We start from the raw sequence: 18,986 nt of genomic DNA, 5'->3' as shown, positions 1-18,986 counted from the left end.
GACATTTCGGGCATAAGCCCTTCTTCAGGAATGTACACAGTGTACACTGTGCTGCTGTTAATCTTCATATCATCACTTGTGAGAACCATCCGTTTAACCCCATTCCCCCCCACGCACCCTCCCTTTCCGTGTACTATTGTACCTTTTTCTTTTTAAAATAGATGTGCATGCCCTTGGAAACATACTTTGGAGTTCTTCATCCATCACTGTTTCTGCTAATGCCCAGGGGACCACCTCAAAAATATTGGTACATCCCCAGAACACTCTGTAAATAATGGCAAAAGTTTTGATTGGAAGAGGCAGAAATGTGTTAATCAAGCAACAATCCCGGAATGTATAAAATTACTAATTGCAAATGTAAATAGGGAAAATGTTTGTAGAACATGGATCCAGGGATAGTTTGTGTAGCCTTGAAATAATTGAGAAGTAGCTGGCTGTAGATCTCAATTCATTGTCGTCCTTTCTCTTTGTCAACTACGACCCTACTTTCCAAGTCAGCACCTTCCTCATCCTGAAGAACTTTTGTAGTGATTGGGACCAGGTTGACCTCGGGAACTGCAAGGTTTTTGATTGGGGTTGTTAACTTGAACCAATCAAGATTTGGAGATGCCGGTGTTGGACTGGGGTGTACAAAGTTAAAAATCACGCAACACCAGGTTATAGTCCAACAGGTTTAATTGGAAGCACACTAGCTTTCGGAGCACTGTAAACTTTTGCTATAAATTCTGTGCCATACAATTGTGTTCTCCACAACCACCCGATGAAGGAGCGTCGCTCCGAAAGCTAGTGTGCTTCCAATTAAACCTGTTGGACTATAACCTGGTGTTGTGTGATTTTTAACTTTGAACCGATCAAGAAAGCCTTGGCTGACCAAATGTATTCAGGAATTTCCCCTTCAGGGACATATCACGGCGGTCCTTGTACAAACTGCTGCTGCACACCGTCCACCTTTTCTCCCTCATCCACCGCCCGGACACGCCTTGGTGTGCCCATTTGCCAACGGGTGGTAGGGAATCCCCAGCGGAGGGCTCTCTATGCAGGAGTTCTCCCTCTTTCTCTCGGGGATCTGGGGTGGAGGGTGCTGCACATGGCAGTCCCCTGCAACTGCAGATTGCGGTGGTTCATGGACTCTCAGCCCAGCTGCTTGTTTTGTGGTGCTGTGGAGTCCGTGGACCATGTGATGGTCATTGATGGAGCATTGGATGTGGGCATGTGCACTCCCTTTTTGATTTCCTTAAAAACCCCGTAATCAGGAGCTCAGAATCTCTGCCGTCGAGAATTGACTCTGAGCTGGCTGGCCGGTCACAGCCAGTGAACTGGGCCCTAGTAAATAAAGGGTGACTTAGTGACGGGACCCAGCCTCTGTACAGATATTCCATCTTTCATCCGATTCTCAATCCCCTAGGAATTACAAATTCTCCCAACCCTATCACAAGTCTCCAGTTTGAAAACCATAATCCTATTCAAACAGCACAGATTTTTGGCGCGAGACCCATTGGCTGTTTTTGTAATTCAGTAAGGTTTTGCAGTTTATGTACAGCTTGTACCTTTCATGTGTCTTTGGTTTGATGACCTTTCTCATTTTGTCTGTCTGTTCTTGATGTTTTTCCTCCTTCTGCCCTCTTGTGGCAGGAAATGTTAAGTCCGGCTATGCAAGGCATCATTCTGGCTATTGCCAAGTCCAGAGAAGTCTATGATCGGGATGGTGCTGAGGCAGGGCTAATAAAGGTATTTCTATTAAGTGCTTTGCTAGTCTTGCGCTTTGCTGTGCATGCAGTTTTTGGAAGCGTGTTGTGCTGAATTTCTGCCTGGGTTGTGTACATTTCCTGTGGATTTAATATCTTCTGATATCCTACTCCCTTTGCAAGCTCCTCATGTTGGAACACCATTTCTAACTCTATCTTACACTGCAGAAGGGGGCCATTCATCGCATTGTGCCTTGTGCCAACTCTTTATGTTGGATTAAACTCAATTAGATTGAGTCCCTCTTCTCTTTCCCTGTAGCCCTAAAAATGTATCTCGCTTAAGGTATTTATATCGTGCTCTTTTGAAGGTTACTTGTCTGGTATCAGCACTGACCTGATAACTAGTACTTGTAGGAACATAGGAAGGAGAATAGGCCATTTGGCCTGTCAAACCTCTTCTAACATGCAATAATTTTGTGCTGATCTTGGTTATCATGTCAGCCTCATTTTCCAGCCTGCCCCTGGGAAGCTGGGACAATCGGGTGGAAAGCTTGCTGATTCCTTTTCCTCTTCCTGGTGCCAGTGATGTACCTTTTGCCACTCAGAGTGTAGTTGCACACTTTAAAAATGCACAGAAGCAAGGGCCTAAGGCTTGACCTGAACCCCTAGGAACAAGGATAGAAATGGCTAAAAATACACAACACGCTATCAGCGACTTAGAGACATTAAAGCGATAACGTAGAATTTTATTTTGATTTCAGGTTCCTCACATTTGTATCTCCTATTTCTCTTTAATCCCACTTTGCTGACCAACAGAGTTATGATCAACAGTGAATTTAACAAGTTATTCAGTGAGACGTTGCACTTTCATAGTTCCAAATGGCTTCATAAGAGCGTGACCTAACCAAGTGTCTGTGTGGGTTTCCTCCAGGTGCTCCGGTTTCCTCCCACAGTCACAAAGGTGTGTAGGTCAGGTGAATTGGCCGTGCTAAATTGTCCATTGTTGTTAGGAGCATTAGTCAGAGGGGGGTGGGTTACTCTTTGGAGGGTCGGTGTGGACTTGTTGGGCCGGAGGGCCTGTTTTCACACTGTAAAGGAATCTAACCTAATCAAGTCTCAGTAGGAGAAGTGACCAAAGGTTTGGCTGAAGTGGAGGGTTTAAAGAAGATCTTAACAGGAGAGGGAAGTGAAGCATTCTGGGTTGTGTCGGGGTGGAGTGAGGGGAGGGGAGTGCAGACATCTGATGGCACAGCTTCTCTCAGTTGATTAATTAATATTAGATATGCTCAAGAAGTCAGCATAAATATCCTGAAGTTTGTAGACGTGACAGAGCTTAGAGAAAGAGAGTGGTTGAGACTATGAAGGAATTTGAAAGCAAGGAAAACTATTTTTAAATCGAAGTTTGACCTGACCAGTGGCCAGTATAAGTCAGCAGACATGGTTGGAGCTGGGATACAGGAAGCAGAGTTTAGCTGAAACCCCGGAACAAGAATAGAAATGATTGAAACCACACAGCAGATTATCAATAACTAAAAAGATATTTTGAGGAAGCTCATTATTTTCACAATTCCAATATCTGTACTTTATTTTGATTTCTACATTCCTGACCAATACGGCTCGATTTTACACTGCATACAGTAAAGTTAACAGGTTACTCAGAGGGGGATTACACCTTTATTCTTGTCTAGTGCTACTATTGCCTAGTACCGTAAACACATCTTAAGCTTTAAAAATTACGGGTAGTTATCCAAAGACCCAAAGTCCATCCTGATCTCTGGGACTGGATGGCTAGTCCTTGAATGGATTCTAAGCATAAATGGTGAGTTTTATTTGATTATTGTCCTCTTTGAATATGGTTTCCCTGGAGAATGTGTGATATGATGTGGAGTGGGGAGGGGAGGGGAGGGGGGGCGCGCGGAAGAGAAACTAGTTTCAGCAACTTGATAAGCATTGATGAGAAGATAAAGTTAAATTTTACACCTGCACCCAAGCCTACTAGGCTGCATGTGCATTAGAATGGAGAAAAGCAAGTAAATGGTGAAATCATTAAATTAGTTAATTAACTGCAACAACAGGAGAAGGTGCTGGATAGAGATGCTTAGCAGGTCTGGCAACATCGATGGAGACAAAAACTGTTAACATAAATATAACTTCTTCAGAAAAACTCAAAAAAAATTGTGCAGTAATTTGCTTTTATCCAATAACAATTGTGCTGTGCTTCTGAATGTGTGTGATAAATAATTGTGTAAATGCACCCTCCACTTTCACTGTATTTAATTGTGCAATCACTGAAAAAGTGATTGATAATTTGGTTGTAAGTTGGAAATTAGACAGAAGTGTTGCAGTTTTAGTATTTTCTCTCTCACTGTCACTCAAGTGAAACAAATGTTACATTAAGTATTTTCTAAAGCACAGAGAAGGTGTTTAGGCACCATTTCATTAAGTTATTAAACACGTGTTCTCTTCCACAAAAGTTAAGGCATTAATAAATCTATTGGGTAGTAGCTATCTCTAAAGAGATAGCTTTGTTACACATTTTTTGACATCGACCCTTCAGGCCTCTTCTTCCTGCCGTGGCTCCCAGTGGCTTTATTTAGAAGGTTGGCTGTTTGTTATCTTATAATGAAAAAACTTTTGCATGTTAGAAGTTGGAATGAAAAATGAGATGTCACTGAAATCAAGAACTGTGGTGTCAAATCGTAGGTTTGGCTTGTTGGGTGACTGGTGAAAACAGATCTCTCAACATTCTTAGAAGCAAGAATGTATGATCTACTCTTGCTCCTAAATCTTATGGGCCCTTGAACCACCAACTCTGTAATTCAATATATAATTATGGATGATTTTCTTCAACACAACTTCCCATATCCTTTGATTTGCGAAGAAATCAAATCTGTGTCTTAAATGCACTCATTGATGGAAACTCTCTATGATCAGGAATTCTATAAGGTCACAGCCCTTTGAATGAAAAAAGTGCTCCTCATCTCAGTCTTGAATGATCAATCCCATATGCTAGAATGCCTAACCAGTGGGCAACAAGATTTAAGTCTCAGGCCTATCAAGTCCCCTCAGAATCTATTGTCTTTTGATACATCTCATTTTCCTGAAGATTAGAGAATGTAGGCCCAATTTATACAGAAGATAACCCTCTTATTCCAGAAACTAACATTGTGACCCTTTGCTATACTATCTCCCATATGAGTATATCTTTCCTTAAATAAGTCAGTGATCTGGATGGAGTGGCCTCATCAGAGCTGGTGTAGGGATACTTACTGCCCCTCTTTGATTTGGTCAGTACTATATAAAAAAAACTTGTTTGTTGCACACTAGTTCTGATCTCTAACCATCTCTCCAAAATGGTGCCTCTCATTGTCTGTTTTTAGTTTTCACCATTCGTAAGTTTTTGCTGGTTTTCTTTCAGCCTCCAAGTTATGATTTGGTGCTGAGTTGCATGTTTCTGATCTCTCCTTTTCCCACCCTGCTGCACCACCATCCCTAGGCATTCCATGAAGAGTACTCACGGCTGTTTGACTTGGCCAAGGACAAGCCAACGCCTCAGAATGATCCTCGGCTCCAGCACGTTCTCGTTTACTTCTTTCAGAACAAAGCTTCCAAACGGGTGATCGAGCGGACACTTCTGGAGCAGTTTGCAGATAAAAACCTCAGCTACGATGAAAGGTGGAGATCAGTTTAACCCTGTGCATGCCGAACTCCTGCTTTCAATGTCCAATTTCCGCCCTATGTAGATCAACAACAACAACAACATATATTTAATCAACACCTTCAACATAATGAAGCAGGAGTGGTTATAATGAAAAGTATGATGTGGAAGCAAAATCATCAAAAGAAAAGCCAATGCATAATTGTTTCTAATAATCAAAGAATGGATGTTGAAATGGGGGTGATTTTCCCAGAGTGTTTTATTTTGCACACTGTTTCACACTTGCAAAATCACTCCGGTCTGAGCTTGTAAATGTAAATTAGAAGGTGGAGCTCTGTTTGAATCCAGATTGGGGATATCTCTTGGGATTTAAGCAGCATTTAGATCAAAACTGGAGGAGTGAGGTAAGGCAAATGTGTTGTTTGTTTGGGTAAAACCTCGGGAGGATGTACACTAAGGCTCTAGAATTTTAAAAAGGACCCAACCTTTGCAGTACTTCCTGCTTCCCACATACTTCTTGTTGTTGCTCCTTTACTGGACAGTTTTGTGCTGTGAACTCATACCAGCCACACCGAGAACCTTGTGAACATTACAGCACTTGAACTATAAACGACTGGCAGCAAAATGAGATTTTGTTCTGTCAGCATTGCCAGGCTTCAGAACCCGAGGTGGAAGGACAGAGTTTGACACATGGATCCACATGCTTAAAATGTATTTAACAATCTGTGGGCTCACACCCTGCTTCAAAATGTAACCCATCGTCTTGTGATCAACTCCTAGGTCTATAAGTATAATGAAGGTGGCACAGTCAAAGCTAAAGCTCATTGGACCCTCGGATATGGACATGCAGGAATACAAGGTGAAGTTGCATTAGCCTTCTGTATGTTTTTTTTATTCACTCGTGGACAGTGTGCTTTGAGCCAGCATTATTGCCTGTCCCTATTTGCCCTTGAGAAGGTGGTGGTGAGCTGCCTTCTTGAAATGCTGCAGTCCACCTGCTGTAGGTAGACCCACAATGCAGAGTTTTATTTGGGCTCCTTAATAACAGGGACAAGGCCATTGTTGCAAATGCATACAGTCCGGCGGGGACTTTAGTTTTTCCACTTTAGTTGTAACACTCCTATTGGGTTTTCCTCTTGTTTTGTTTCTTGGTCACTTTTATTTTGCCAGTTACGAAAGCCATTTTCAGCCTTCCCTGAGAATTCTTTCCACGCGGCATTTGGATTTAAGTGGAATCCAGAAACTGTACATTTGCCTTCTAAATATGCTCACAGATGCAGTGAATGAAAACTGATGGCAGTGACCGTGGCAGCCACTGTGACCAAGGTTACTAGACTGTTAGGAGCATTTTACACCACATTTCAGTAATTAATTCAATGACATGTTCCTGGTTTCATATACAGGAATGGCATGAGGACTACAGTTTGTTCCGGAAGGTTTCTGTCTATCTTCTGACTGGACTGGAGTGCTATCAAAATGGCAGGTACGTATTGATTGCTTGAAAAGCAGGAAGGAATTCCTTTGGAATGCTTGGAAAGTCAATAGAGTGTTCTAGTCCTTGTGGTTTAAATGTGCATCACTTCCTCCATCTTAGAAAGAGTTCTTAATGGAAGATGTAGGGATGAGGTTTAACGGAAAAGGCGTTGCATGTCAATGGCAATTGGATTGATGGGTTGAACGATCTTCTCTTGTCTTAGTCAGCCAGTTCTTGTAACCATGATAGAACCAATCTCCTAATGATATTCTGAACTAATATGTGGTACTTGCTTCCAGATGTCGTGAATCTTTGACTTATTTGGTCCACGCATACCACAGCAACTTGAAGCTACTGAAGAATGGAAAGAACAGAGGAATTGATGAGACACTAATTGCATATTACAGAAGAAAATGCCTTCTGGTCAGTGATATTTTAAGAAGAGGAATGCATGGATAAGTTTGACCCTCTTGTTGCAAACTTTAAAACTTAAGCAATAAGCAACACTTCAAGTACTAAAAACAGGGTAATGTTTCAGGTGTAGTTTATAGATTTGAAACACTCTATCTGAAAGGTTAGTCATTCCTTATTTTCTAGTTAACAGACTGTTTCATGTGGTTTCCAGTTTTATTTCAGATTTGCAGCAATCGCAGTTTTAATTACTTTTCTCTCTTTCTGCTGTTATCATTCTCTGTGGTTGGTAGGCTAGGCTGCTGCATGAGGTCTCGTGCTGTTTATGCATCTCAAATACATTCACAACTTAGAGTACTGAAACTGATAGGCATTTACTGTGTCTCTCACCCACTCCTTAACTGAATGCCAGAAAGGTCTAACCAAGAGCATGTGCTGCCATAGTAACTGCATGTTTAATGTGGATGCCATTATTCGTGTATAAGTCATCCAGTGTCTTGTGGCAAGGAGCTGATCCTTCATTTGGACAGGACAAACAAGACCAAAAATACATGATGAATGGCACGAGCTTGGGAAGCGGTGAGGATCAGAGGGGCCAAGATATCCACTTGCACTGGCCCCTAAGGGTATCAGAACAGTCTGATAAAGTAGGCATATAAGATATTTGCCTTTATTCGCTGCTGCATAAAATTTAAGGGCAGGGAGGTGATGCTGGAACTGTTTTTTTAAAAAATGGTTGGTTAGGCCACAGCCTCAGTAAGAGAGACAGAAAGTGAGGACTGCCTATGCTGGAGATCAGAGTCAAACAGCATAGCGCTGGAAAAGCACAGTGGGCAGCATCCGAGGAGCGGGAGAATCGACATTTCAGGCATAAGCCCTTCATCAGGAATGTGTGCAGCTGGAGTAATGTGTGCAGTTCACATACAGAGGGATGTGATTGCCATGGAGAGGGTGCAGAGAAAATTTACCAAGAGGTTGGGGCGGCACGGTGGCACAGTGGTTAGCACTGCTGCCTCACAGCGCCAGGGACCTGGGTTCAATTCCCGCCTCAGGCGACTGACTGTGTGGAGTTTGCACGTTCTCCCCGTGTCTGCGTGGGTTTCCTCCGGGTGCTCCGGTTTCCTCCCACAGTCCAAAGATGTGCAGATCAGGTGAATTGGCCATGCTAAATTGCCCGTAGTGTTAGGTAAGGGGTATATGTAGGGGTATGGGTGGGTTACGCTTCGGCGGGTCGGTGTGGACTTGTTGGGCCGAAGGGCCTGTTTCCACACTGTAAGCAATCTAATCTAATCTAATCAGGTTGCCTGGACTGGAAAGTTTTAATTACAAAGAGAGATTGGAGAGATGGGGTTATTTTCCCTGGAGCAGAAGTGACTGGGCTGGGGCAGGATTGAGATGTATAAAATTGAATAAGGCAGGCAGGAAAAAGCTTTTTCCCCTTGTTGGAGGGCTTAATATCTCATAAACATAGCTTTATGGTAAGGGGCAGGAGGTTTGGAAGGGATGTGAGGAAAAGTTTTATTTTTCACCCAGAGAGTGGTGAGAATCTGGCAATCACTACCTATAGCAGTGGTAGAGGCAGAAGCTCTCATAACATTTAAGAAATATTTAATGTGCACTTGCAATGTCAAAGCATACAAGAGTATGGGCCCAGTGCTAGAAAATGGGATAAGAATAGTTAGGTGGTTGTTTTGACCAGCATAGATTTGATAGGCTGAAGGGCCTTTCTCTGCGTTGTAGGCCTTTTTGAGATATCCCAGGTTGCTGCACTGCTCTGCCACTGGCCTAGAGCTCACCATTGACCTCCCCATAACCTTCAAGGCATTGCTGCAGTTTATACTTGGATTGTCTCAGCACAGAAAGTTAGGACAGGTACTTATCCTTGTCAGGACCTTTTTACTGATTAAATTTAAGTTTCTGTAATACCACTCTTTGGCCCAGAAAGGGAGCAATTTAAACTGTGGACTCTCATTCCTACAGTTAGTAAAATGTTGGAGAATTTTAAATGTAATTTGTTTTAATTGCTTCCTTGTGTTTATTTTCTGTCTCTCTTTTCTCCTCTTCTCAAACATTCTTCCTTGTCTTCTCCTTATTTCTCCTCTTGCACTTGATTTGCATCTAACTATTCTGTCACTCTTCTGCTTCTGTCAATTGTTAATCAAATTCACAGCAGAGAAAATTAGAGTCAATTTGGGTTTAAAATCAGTTGAGAATTTTTGACTGGTATTTTCAAGCTTAGCCAATAATTGGCAGTCCTGATAAATCCTAAGAGTGTTTGGAATGTGAAAACTCAGAAAATACTGATCCAATTATTTAGATAACTTAACAGGAAACTAGACAAGTATGTGAAAGAAAAGGGAATAAGAAGGTATGCTGAATGAATGAGATCCAGGAGATAGAATTGGAGGGTAATTGTGTTGCGTATCCATACCTGGAAAGACTAGTTGATTTAAAGGCTTCTGTGCTGATCATTCTATATATATTATTGCAACTTTAATTATAAAGTGTTAGCTTCCAGCACAGGAATATGCTATTTAGCTCTCAATTCATGCTTTACAATTTGATGCTTTTGCACAATGCCTCCTCCTACCCTACTTTGTCAATAGAGGTTTCTATTCCTTTCAGTTCTGAAGAAGAGTCATACACCAGACTCAACACTAACTCTCCACAGATGCTGCCAGATCTGCTGAGTTTCTCCAGCCTTTGGAATTTGTTTCTGTTCCCTTCTCCATCATGTACTTATCTAAGTTTCCCTGGAATCTTGCTTCACTTCTCAACTCAACTTGTATAACAAGTTCCACATTCTAACCAGTCTCTAGATTTTAAAATGAGGTTCTCCTGAAATCCTTTTATGGTCTGTAAGTCAGATGGAAGCCAAAGCCAGAAACTATAGCTTGATTAATCTAATGCCGATTGTTGGAAAAGTACTGGAATAAATTATTAAATAAGTAACAGCAGAATATCTGGAAAATCATAACCTGATCAAACAGAGTCAGCATGGCTTCATGAGTGGGAAATTGTGTCTGACTAATTTATTCGAGTTTTTCAAGGAAGGCTGAACTAGAGTAGATGGAGTGGAACCAGTAGATGTGTTTAAACTTCTAGGAGTTCAAAAAGGTACATCACAAAAAGTTGTCATAAGAGCCCACAGTGTTAGAGGTAGTATATTAGCTTGAATACAGAATTAGCTAATGTACAGGAAGCAGTGAGTGGGGTTAAGGGTTTCTTATACAGGTCGGCAACCTGTGACCAATGGGATTCCACGGTGATCACTGCTGGGACTGCAGCTGTTTACTGTATGTATTAATAACTCAGAGGAAAGAAGCAAATTTGTAAATAACACAAAAATAGTTGAAAAGACAAGTTGAGAGAGAATCATTTACAGAGAGATACCAATAAGTTAAGTAAGTGGAAAATAGAGTGTAATGTAGGAAAAGTTGTGTTGTTGTTTATTTGGGAAGGACAACAAAAGAATAAAGTATCATTTAAATCGAGAAAATCTGCAGAAAACTGCAACATAAAGGAATTTAGGGGACTTGTGCACAAAACACAGGTTCAGCAGATAATCAGGAAGACCAATGGAGTTTTGGTCCTTATTTCAAAGGGTGAAGTGAGAGAGTAGGGAATTCTTACTGCAGCAAGGTGAAGACAAGACTGGGGTACTGTGAACTGTTTTGGTCCACTTGTTTAAGGAAGGATATCATTTTATTGAAGGCAGTTCAGAGAAGGTACGCAAGGATGATTTCTGGTGTGGAGGGATTGTCTTTTGAGCAAAGACTAAAGAGGTTGGGACTCTACCCACTGGAGTGCAAAAGAATCTCATTGAAATATATAGGATTCTTAAGGGGCTTGACAGGGTAAATGCTGAGAGGATGATTCCCCTTATGGTAGAGTCTAGGACCAGAAGTCATATTCTCAGAATAAAGGGGGTGCCAATTTAAGTCTGAGATGAGAGGAATTTCTTCTGAGGGTTCTAAGTCTTTGGAACCTCTTGCCACAGAAAGCTGATGGGGCAGAGTCCTTGTGTATGTTTAAAGCTGAGAGAGATTGCTGATCAGTTGGGGAATCAAGGGTTCTGGGGAAATGGCAGCAAAATAGATTTGAGGAATATTTAATACAGTCATGATCCTGTTCAATGGTGGAGCCGACTCAAGGGATTGAATCACCTCCTCTTGTTCCTATTCTACAGTCTATTCTTGCTGCCAGAGGAAACTCATACCCTCTGTCTTCCATGTCAAACCCTTTTACAACAGTGAAGACTTCATGTTGCCTCTTGGCTTTTTTCCAGAGCCCCAGACTGCTTGGTCGATCCTGATAGTTCACAGTGTATTCATGAATGTAAGAGGAAGCCGGTTGTCCCATAGGGAAAATGTTTGCACGGAAGTTTCACTGTGAACATTATTAGCAAGCCCTTCTCTCCTGAGTACCTTGCTATGGAGTAGCAGCTTGACAGCTGGGAAGCGGGTGTTCTGCCTGCAGTGTTTGCTAGGTAAGGATCTGTGGTGATAGACAACTACCAGCAATAGTGAGCAACCAGAGAAAGGTAAACTGTGCGATAGTGAAGACCTGAGCATTTCATGCAATGAATCGGATCAAAAGAGACCATTGGACTTATTGTGTCTGCTTTGAATGACATTCTTTTTGCCTTCTCTGCTTAATGTTGCACATTTATCCCTTTTCAAATAGCTGTCTAGTTATCTTTTGAATGCCTCGATTGAACCTACCTGCACATCACTGTGGCAGCGTGTTCCAGATCTTAAACCGTCATTGTGCGAAAAATATGTTCCTCACATCACTTCTGCTTCTCCTGCTAATTACTTTAAATCGGTGCCCTCTCATTCTCAATCCTTTGAGTGAGGACATATTCTTCCAAAAACTGAGCAAACCTCTCATAATTTTGAACAGTGCTATCAGATCTCCTTTCAGTCTTCTCCAAGGTAAGCAATCCCAACTTCTCTAATTTATAGAAACATAGGAGCAAGGGCAGGCCATTCAGCCCTTTGAACCAGCTTGACCATTCATTCTGGTTGTGCCTGAGCACCCAACTCAATAGCCTGTTCCATTTTTCCCCCACATTCTTTCATCTCTTTAGCCCCAAGTGCTATATGCAACTCTTTCTTGAGATCATGCAATGTTTTGGCTTTGACTGCTTTCGATGTTCATGAATTCCACATGCTTATCACTCTCTGGCTTAAGGAATTTATCATAATCTCAGTCCTAAATGGTTTACCCTTTATCCTTCAACTGTGGCCCCTGGTTCCGGACACCCATGTCATTGGGAACATCTTCCTGCATCTACCCCGTCTGGTCCAGTGAACCTAGTCCTAACCATTTCAACTTCTCCTCAGTCCTGCCATCCCAGGAATCAGTCTGGCAGACCAGCATTGAACGAGTTGCAACAGTCTGTGTGGAGTTTGCACATTCTCCCAGTGTCTGCGTGAGTTTCCTCCGGGTGCTCCGGTTTCCTCCCACTATCCAAAGATGTGCGGGTTAGGTGAATTGGCCATGCTAAATTGCCCGTAGTGTTAGATGTAGGGGACTGAGTCTGGGTGGGTTGCTCTTCGGAGGGTCGGTGTGGACTTGTCCGGGCTGAAGGGCCTGTTTCCATGCTGTAAGTAATCAAATCTAATCATTGCACTCCCTCCATAGTCAAAAACATCCTTCCTCAGAGAAGGAGACCAAAACTGCACACAGTACTCCAGGATGTCGCCAAGTATGGAAGGTTTGAGTTATAAAAAAAGGCTGGAACTTCTCTCACCAGAGAGTTGGAGGGTGAGAGGTGACCTTGTCGAGGTTTGTAAATTCATGAGGGGTTAATGGTAAATGTCTTTTCCCTAGGTTGGGGGATTTCAAGACAAGGAGGTGTATTTTTGAGGAGAGAGTTTTAAAAAAGACGTGTGGGGCAAGTCTTTTGGACTGAGTGTGGTTTGCTTGTGGAAGTGGTGGATGTGGGCATAGTTACAACTTTTAAAAGACACTTAGATGAGTACACGAATAGGAAAGATTTGGAGGGATATGGGCCAGGAGCAGACAGCTGGGATTAGTTTAGTTTGGGACTGGTTGGATCGAAGGGTCTGTTTCCATGCTGTATGACTGTTTTTAGTCTCACCAAAGGCCTGTACAGTGGTGGAAAAATGAGTGCCTTACACTTAATTTTTGCATTACTTTTGCGAGTTCTGTATTGATCTGCATTTCTCACTGATTTGTTACAGGAGCTGAATGCCTGTGCAGCTGACCTATTTGAAAGTGGTGATGAAAACAATGTAGCAGAAGGGTTGAGCATAATGAATGAGCTGGTCATTCCTTGCATGCACCTGATCGTCACCAATGAGCTCTCCAAAGAAGACCTGGCTGCAGTAGAGATGATGAGAAACCACTGGTGTTCCTATCTCGGTGAAGACATGGATTGTAAGTCTTTTACTAACCATTTGTTCTTAAGTTCACACAGTACAGGAGGGCTCATTTAGCCCATCGTAGCTGTGCTGCCCTTTGGAAGAGCTTCTATTATTCCTACTTTTTCCCATGGCCTGCAAACCTTTGCTCTTTGAGCACTCATCCAATTCCTGTTCAGAATTTTCTTTCCCAGCAGCACATTTGAAATTATCATGACCGGTTACATTGAAAATGTTATCCTCATCTCTGATTCTTTATCCAGCTAATTTAAATCAGTGCTTCTGGTTACTTGCCACCCTGCTGTTAGAAGCAGATTGTACCAATCAATCCTTGAAGATTCCCAATAATTTTGGTTATCCCCCCTGTTGTGGCTAAAATTGCATGTTTGCTTAGATGGTGGTAATTTGGAAAGCAGGAAAACCATTCTGATGTTTACGTCAATAAGGAGAATCGCAGTTGAGTTCAGTTCTGTGTTCAGTAGATTCCTGGCTTTCTGAAGGGCTCTCGTGGTAATGTCCATACCCCTGAGTCAGGAGGCCTTGGTTCAAGTCCCAGAACTGTGTAATAATATTTCTGAGGAGATTGATTAGGAAATATATTCCGGCTTTGTTGTCACTACTGGTGTTGTGACATAAAGTTATTAGTCTTTCAACAGTGAAATGAAAGTCTCATATTCCCATTAGGCTGCTCTCTGATTAGAGAGAGCCGGCTGGTGGTGAGTTGAACCTAACAACCATCATGTCAAGGTGAGAAGGCTGGGCTCTGATGGTGTCCTCAGCTGGTACCCTTCTGCATTGCAAACTAGCTGTCCAGTTAACCAGAATAACAAACTTCTCAACAATAACTTTATTGTAATTTGGACCTAAATACTTTTGCTTGGCAAGCTTTGATGTACGGAATAATAGCCATATTTGTTTGTAAAATTGTATCAGTTGGCAATTGGTATCAATGTGTACGTCAAAATATCTGAGCCTTCACCTATGTCACTAAAATCAAAACTTTGCCAACGTCCCCAATAATCATCGACTACTTACCCTATAATCATGTCCAATAAGCCAGAGACTAATTGTGGATATACTGGCGTTATCTCTGTTAAGCATCTGTTGCCTGTAAATGCCTGGTCCTTTGCAGATTGTTCACAACAAGCCTGCTTCATGTATGATCGATGTATCACAAGGACATTGGAACTTGTTGGCTATGGGCAGAGCTTGATGGGAAGATGATCGAAGTCAAACTTGAGAATGCTAATGGTTACTTGCCACGTTCTAGTGAAAGGTCATCAGCTCTTCCATCTCTGTTCCCCTCGCCATCGAAACAGTCTGAAATACTGAGTATTTCCAGTACTTTTGTTTGTTGTTTATTTCAGATTTCCAGAATCTCCTAGATGTAGGAATACTCATCCATATTTTGAAATCCGTCTATAGCCTCTGTTCTATATCTCTTGACCTCATCTAGCCTTATAACCATCTGAGATTTATTTGCTCTTCCAACTCTGGCCTTTTGACACTTTACTTATTTTCTTTTAATAGTCTACCATTGGCAGCTATTCTTCCAGCTGCCTATGTCCAAAATTCTGGAATTGCTTTCTGCCATGCTCCTCCTTAATTTCCTCCTTTAACAGGAGAGATCGAGTGAATCCTTAGAGTATAAAGGCAGCAGGAGTATACTGAAGAGGGAAATCAGGAGGGCAAAAAGGGCACATGCAATAACTTTGGCAAACAGGGTTAAGGAGAATGCAAAGGTTTTTACAAATACATTAAGGACAAAAGGGTAACAGGGACAGAATAGGGCCCCTCAAAGATCAGCAGCACAGCCTTTGTGTGGAGCCGCAGGAGTTGGGGGAGATACTAAGCGAGTATTTTGCATCAGTATTTGCTATGGAAAAGGACATAGAAGATGAGAATGTCGGAAAATAAATGGTGGCATCTTGTAAAATGTCCATATTTCAGAGGAGGTGGTGCTGGATGTCTTGAAATGCATAAAAGTGGATAAGTTCCCAGGACCTGATCAGGTGTACCCTAAAACTCTGTGGGAAGCTAGAGAAATGATTGCTGGGCCCCTTGCTGAGATATTTGTATCATCGATAGTCACAGGTGAGGTGCCGGAAGACTGGAGGTTGGCTAATGTGGTACCACTATTTAAGAAGGGTGGTAAGGACAAGCCAGAGAACTGTAAACCAGTAAGCCTGACCTCAGTTGTGGGCAAGTTGTTGGAGGGAATCCTGAGGGACAGGATGCACATGTATTTGGAAAGGCAAAGACTGATTAGGGATAGTCAACATGGCCTTGTGAATGGGAAATCATGTCTCACAAACTTGACTGAGTTTTTTGAAGAAGTAACAAAGAGGATTGATGAGGGCAGAGTGGTAGATGTGATCTATATGGACTTCAGTAAGGCATTTGACAAGGTTCCCCATAGGACACTGGCTAGCAAGGTTAGATCTCATGGAATACAGAGAGAGCTAGCCATTTAGATACAAAATTGGCTCAAAGGTAGAGGGTGGTGGTGGAGGGTTGTTTTTCAGACTGGAGGCCTGTGACCAGTGGAGTGCCATAAGGATCGGTGCTGGATCCACTACTTTTCGTCATTTGTATAAATGATTTGGATGTGAGCATAAGAGGTATAATTAGTAAATTTGCACATGACACCAAAATTGGAGGTGTAGTGAACAGCAAGGAAGGTTACCTCAGATTACAACAGGATCTTGATCAGATGGGCCAATGGGCTGAAAAGTGGCAGATGGAGTTTAATTTAGATAAATGTGAGGTGCTGCATTTTGGGAAAGCAAATCTTAGCAGGACTTATAAACTTAATGGCAATGTCTCAGGGAGTGTTGCTGAACAAAGAAACCTTGGAGTGCAGGTTCATAGCTCCTTGAAAGTGGAGTCACAGGGAGATAGGATAGTGAAGAAGGCATTTAGTCTGCTTTCCTTTATTGGTCAGAGTATTGAGTACAGGAGTTGGGAGGTCATGTTGCGGCTGTACAGGACATTGGTTCGGCCACTGTTGGAATATTGCGGGCAATTCTGGTCTCCTTCCCATTGGAAGGATTTTATGAAACTTGAAAGGGTTCAGAAAAGATTTACAAAGACGTTGCCAAGGTTGGAGGATTTGAGCTACAGGGAGAGGTTGAATAGGCTAGGGCTGTTTTCCTTGGAGCATCTGAGGTGGAGGGGTGACCTTATAGAGATTTGTAAAATCATGAGGGGCATGGATAGGTAAATAGACAAAGTCTTTTCCCTGGGGTGGGGAGTCCACAACTTAGAGGACAAAGGTTTAGGGTAAGAGGGGAAAAATGTACAAGGGATCTAAGGGACAACTTTTTCACGCTGAGGGTGGTACGTGTATGGAATAAGCTGCCAGAGGAAGTGGTGGAGGCTAATACACTTACAACGTGTAAAAGGCATCTGGATGGGTATATGAGTAGGAAGGGTTTAGAGGGTGCTGGCAGTGGGACCAGATTAGGTTGGGATATCTGGTCGGCATGGATGAGTTGGACCGAAGCATCTGTTTCTATTTGTGAGTTTTGAGAAGATTTGTTGCTCAGGTTGAGATTCTGGATGTATGTTTGCTCGCTGAGCTGGAAGGTTCGTTTTCAGACATTTCGTCACCGTACTAGGTAACATCTTCAGTGAGCCCCTGTCCAGAGGCTCACTGAAGATGTTACCTAGTGTGGTGATGAAGCGTCTGAAAATGAACCTTCCAGCTCAGCGAGCAAACCTACATCCAGGTCTGTCTCTATGCTGTACATTTCTATGACTTTCTAAGATGCTCCTTAAAATCTGTCCTACTACAATCCTTTTGTGATGTGCTAATATTCTCCTAAAACCAGCAGATTGGAATGTATAATCCAAGATAACACTGCTTAGCAGTCCTCATGGAGTATTGCATTATGTTGTGCCGGCTGAAGTGGTTCAAGTAGATCTATAGCACTGTGGAACAAGACGTTGTCTTAATGTCTTCACAAACATTCATCCTTTAGCTAAACTTTCTACCAAAAACACCAGCTATTCCTCTAGGTTGGCCAAAATCCACTTATTTGCCTGGACTTGTAATTTATTGGATGTGAATTGTTCTGGAGGTATTCTAAGAATGTGTCCTGTTAAGACAGGGTTGCTGTTTATGCCTGAAGGCTTGACATTGCACTGAAATTGAAATTTCTTCCACAGCCAGACTGCAGGAGAAACTCACCGAATTCCTCCCAAGGCTTTTGGACTGTTCTGCTGAGGTTCGAATCCTAAGAGAACCACCGAAGATTCGTCCAAATTCGCCCCATGACCTGTGTAACAGGTTTGCTGCAGTCATGGAGTCAATTCACAGCACGTCGCCTGTTACAGTCAAGTAGCTCCTCCACCAGATAAGAACGCCAGACTGGAATTTTAAACACTGGACCCATTGAATTGTGTAGCCTTTGTGTACCAAAGCCCTTGTCAAGCACTGATCCTGCAATAAATTGTCAATCACTGTTATCTGTTACATCAGGACAGGGGGTGGGAGGGTGAGAGTGGTAATGGTTCGATGAAATATAGCGTGCCTTCCTTTTCATGTGACTTCTTCTTTTGTATTTGTTGTGCAATAAATGTGTCTTCTGTTTTATTTCCCAGCGGTGTGTTTTGTTATTTTAACAAAACATCATGATATTTTTATATCGACACAAACCACAACTAGTGGATAGACGAACCCTGCGAAAGGGAGTAGGTCATTCACTTGAGCAGTTCCACTTGCAGAGCAAACTTGATAGACCAAAAGACCTACCTCTGTTCCTGTATCTTACGGTCACTCCGAAGTAAAGCCCAGTACATGATCCTCATATACTGCCTTTTACCTGGCCCCCACCCAGCAGTTCAGCGGTCTTGGGAAGTAAATAAGTATTCAGTATTTAAAGAGTTAACTTAATCAGCTAGCTAGTGCCTAGCTCTACAGAGCATGCTTTGAAATCTTTCCATAAATCCTCACACTGAACATTCTCCTGCTCTTTGTTCCTTTTTATCGGCCAGTATTTGCTTGTGCGTTACAGTTGATTGATTTTCACAAGGCCACTGTTTCCGAAAGTTAATGAAGCAGATATTCTCATTGTTTTTAAATCTCACCATAGGTTCCTCTCTACAACACTCTGCCCACTTCCCCTCAGTCTCCCCTCCTGCATACCTCAAGACCTACGCCACTCCAGGTCATCAATGCTCTTTTAATTGAAGCCTCCACAGTTAGTGGCTGTGCTGAAAACCCTTTTAGCCACATAAGCTACAGAACTCACTTATTAAACCTCTCTTGCTTTCCCTCCCACTTTCTCCATATCTCTCTCTCTCTTCTCTAAGCTGCCCATTAAAACATACCTCTTCACCCGAGCTTTTGATCACCTGTCCTA

General features: G+C 42.4%; 1 protein-coding gene across 3 annotated transcripts in view; it reads left to right on the top strand.

Annotated features, from left to right (window-relative positions):
• Positions 1-18,217, top strand: part of usp28 (ubiquitin specific peptidase 28) — an 85,719-nt gene extending 67,502 nt beyond the window's left edge. For 2 of the 3 annotated variants that reach the window (XM_060847060.1, XM_060847059.1), the window contains 6 exons: positions 5,182-5,360; positions 6,124-6,202; positions 6,747-6,826; positions 7,117-7,240; positions 13,441-13,636; positions 17,791-18,217. In XM_060847060.1, the coding sequence (XP_060703043.1) occupies positions 5,182-5,360; positions 6,124-6,202; positions 6,747-6,826; positions 7,117-7,240; positions 13,441-13,636; positions 17,791-17,966 (834 nt within the window). In that variant the 3' untranslated portion in view covers positions 17,967-18,217. Of the gene's footprint in view, positions 1-1,632; positions 1,729-5,181; positions 5,361-6,123; positions 6,203-6,746; positions 6,827-7,116; positions 7,241-13,440; positions 13,637-17,790 lie in introns of all 3 variants that reach the window. The other variant, XM_060847058.1, reaches the window with a different exon arrangement.
• Positions 18,218-18,986: the final 769 nt, after the last annotated feature.

Source organism: Hemiscyllium ocellatum, chromosome 29 (assembly GCF_020745735.1).
Source record: "Hemiscyllium ocellatum isolate sHemOce1 chromosome 29, sHemOce1.pat.X.cur, whole genome shotgun sequence".
Classification (NCBI taxonomy): Eukaryota; Metazoa; Chordata; class Chondrichthyes; order Orectolobiformes; family Hemiscylliidae; genus Hemiscyllium; species Hemiscyllium ocellatum.
Note: the sequence above shows the minus strand (reverse complement) of the source record. Positions and strands in the feature narration are given on the sequence as shown.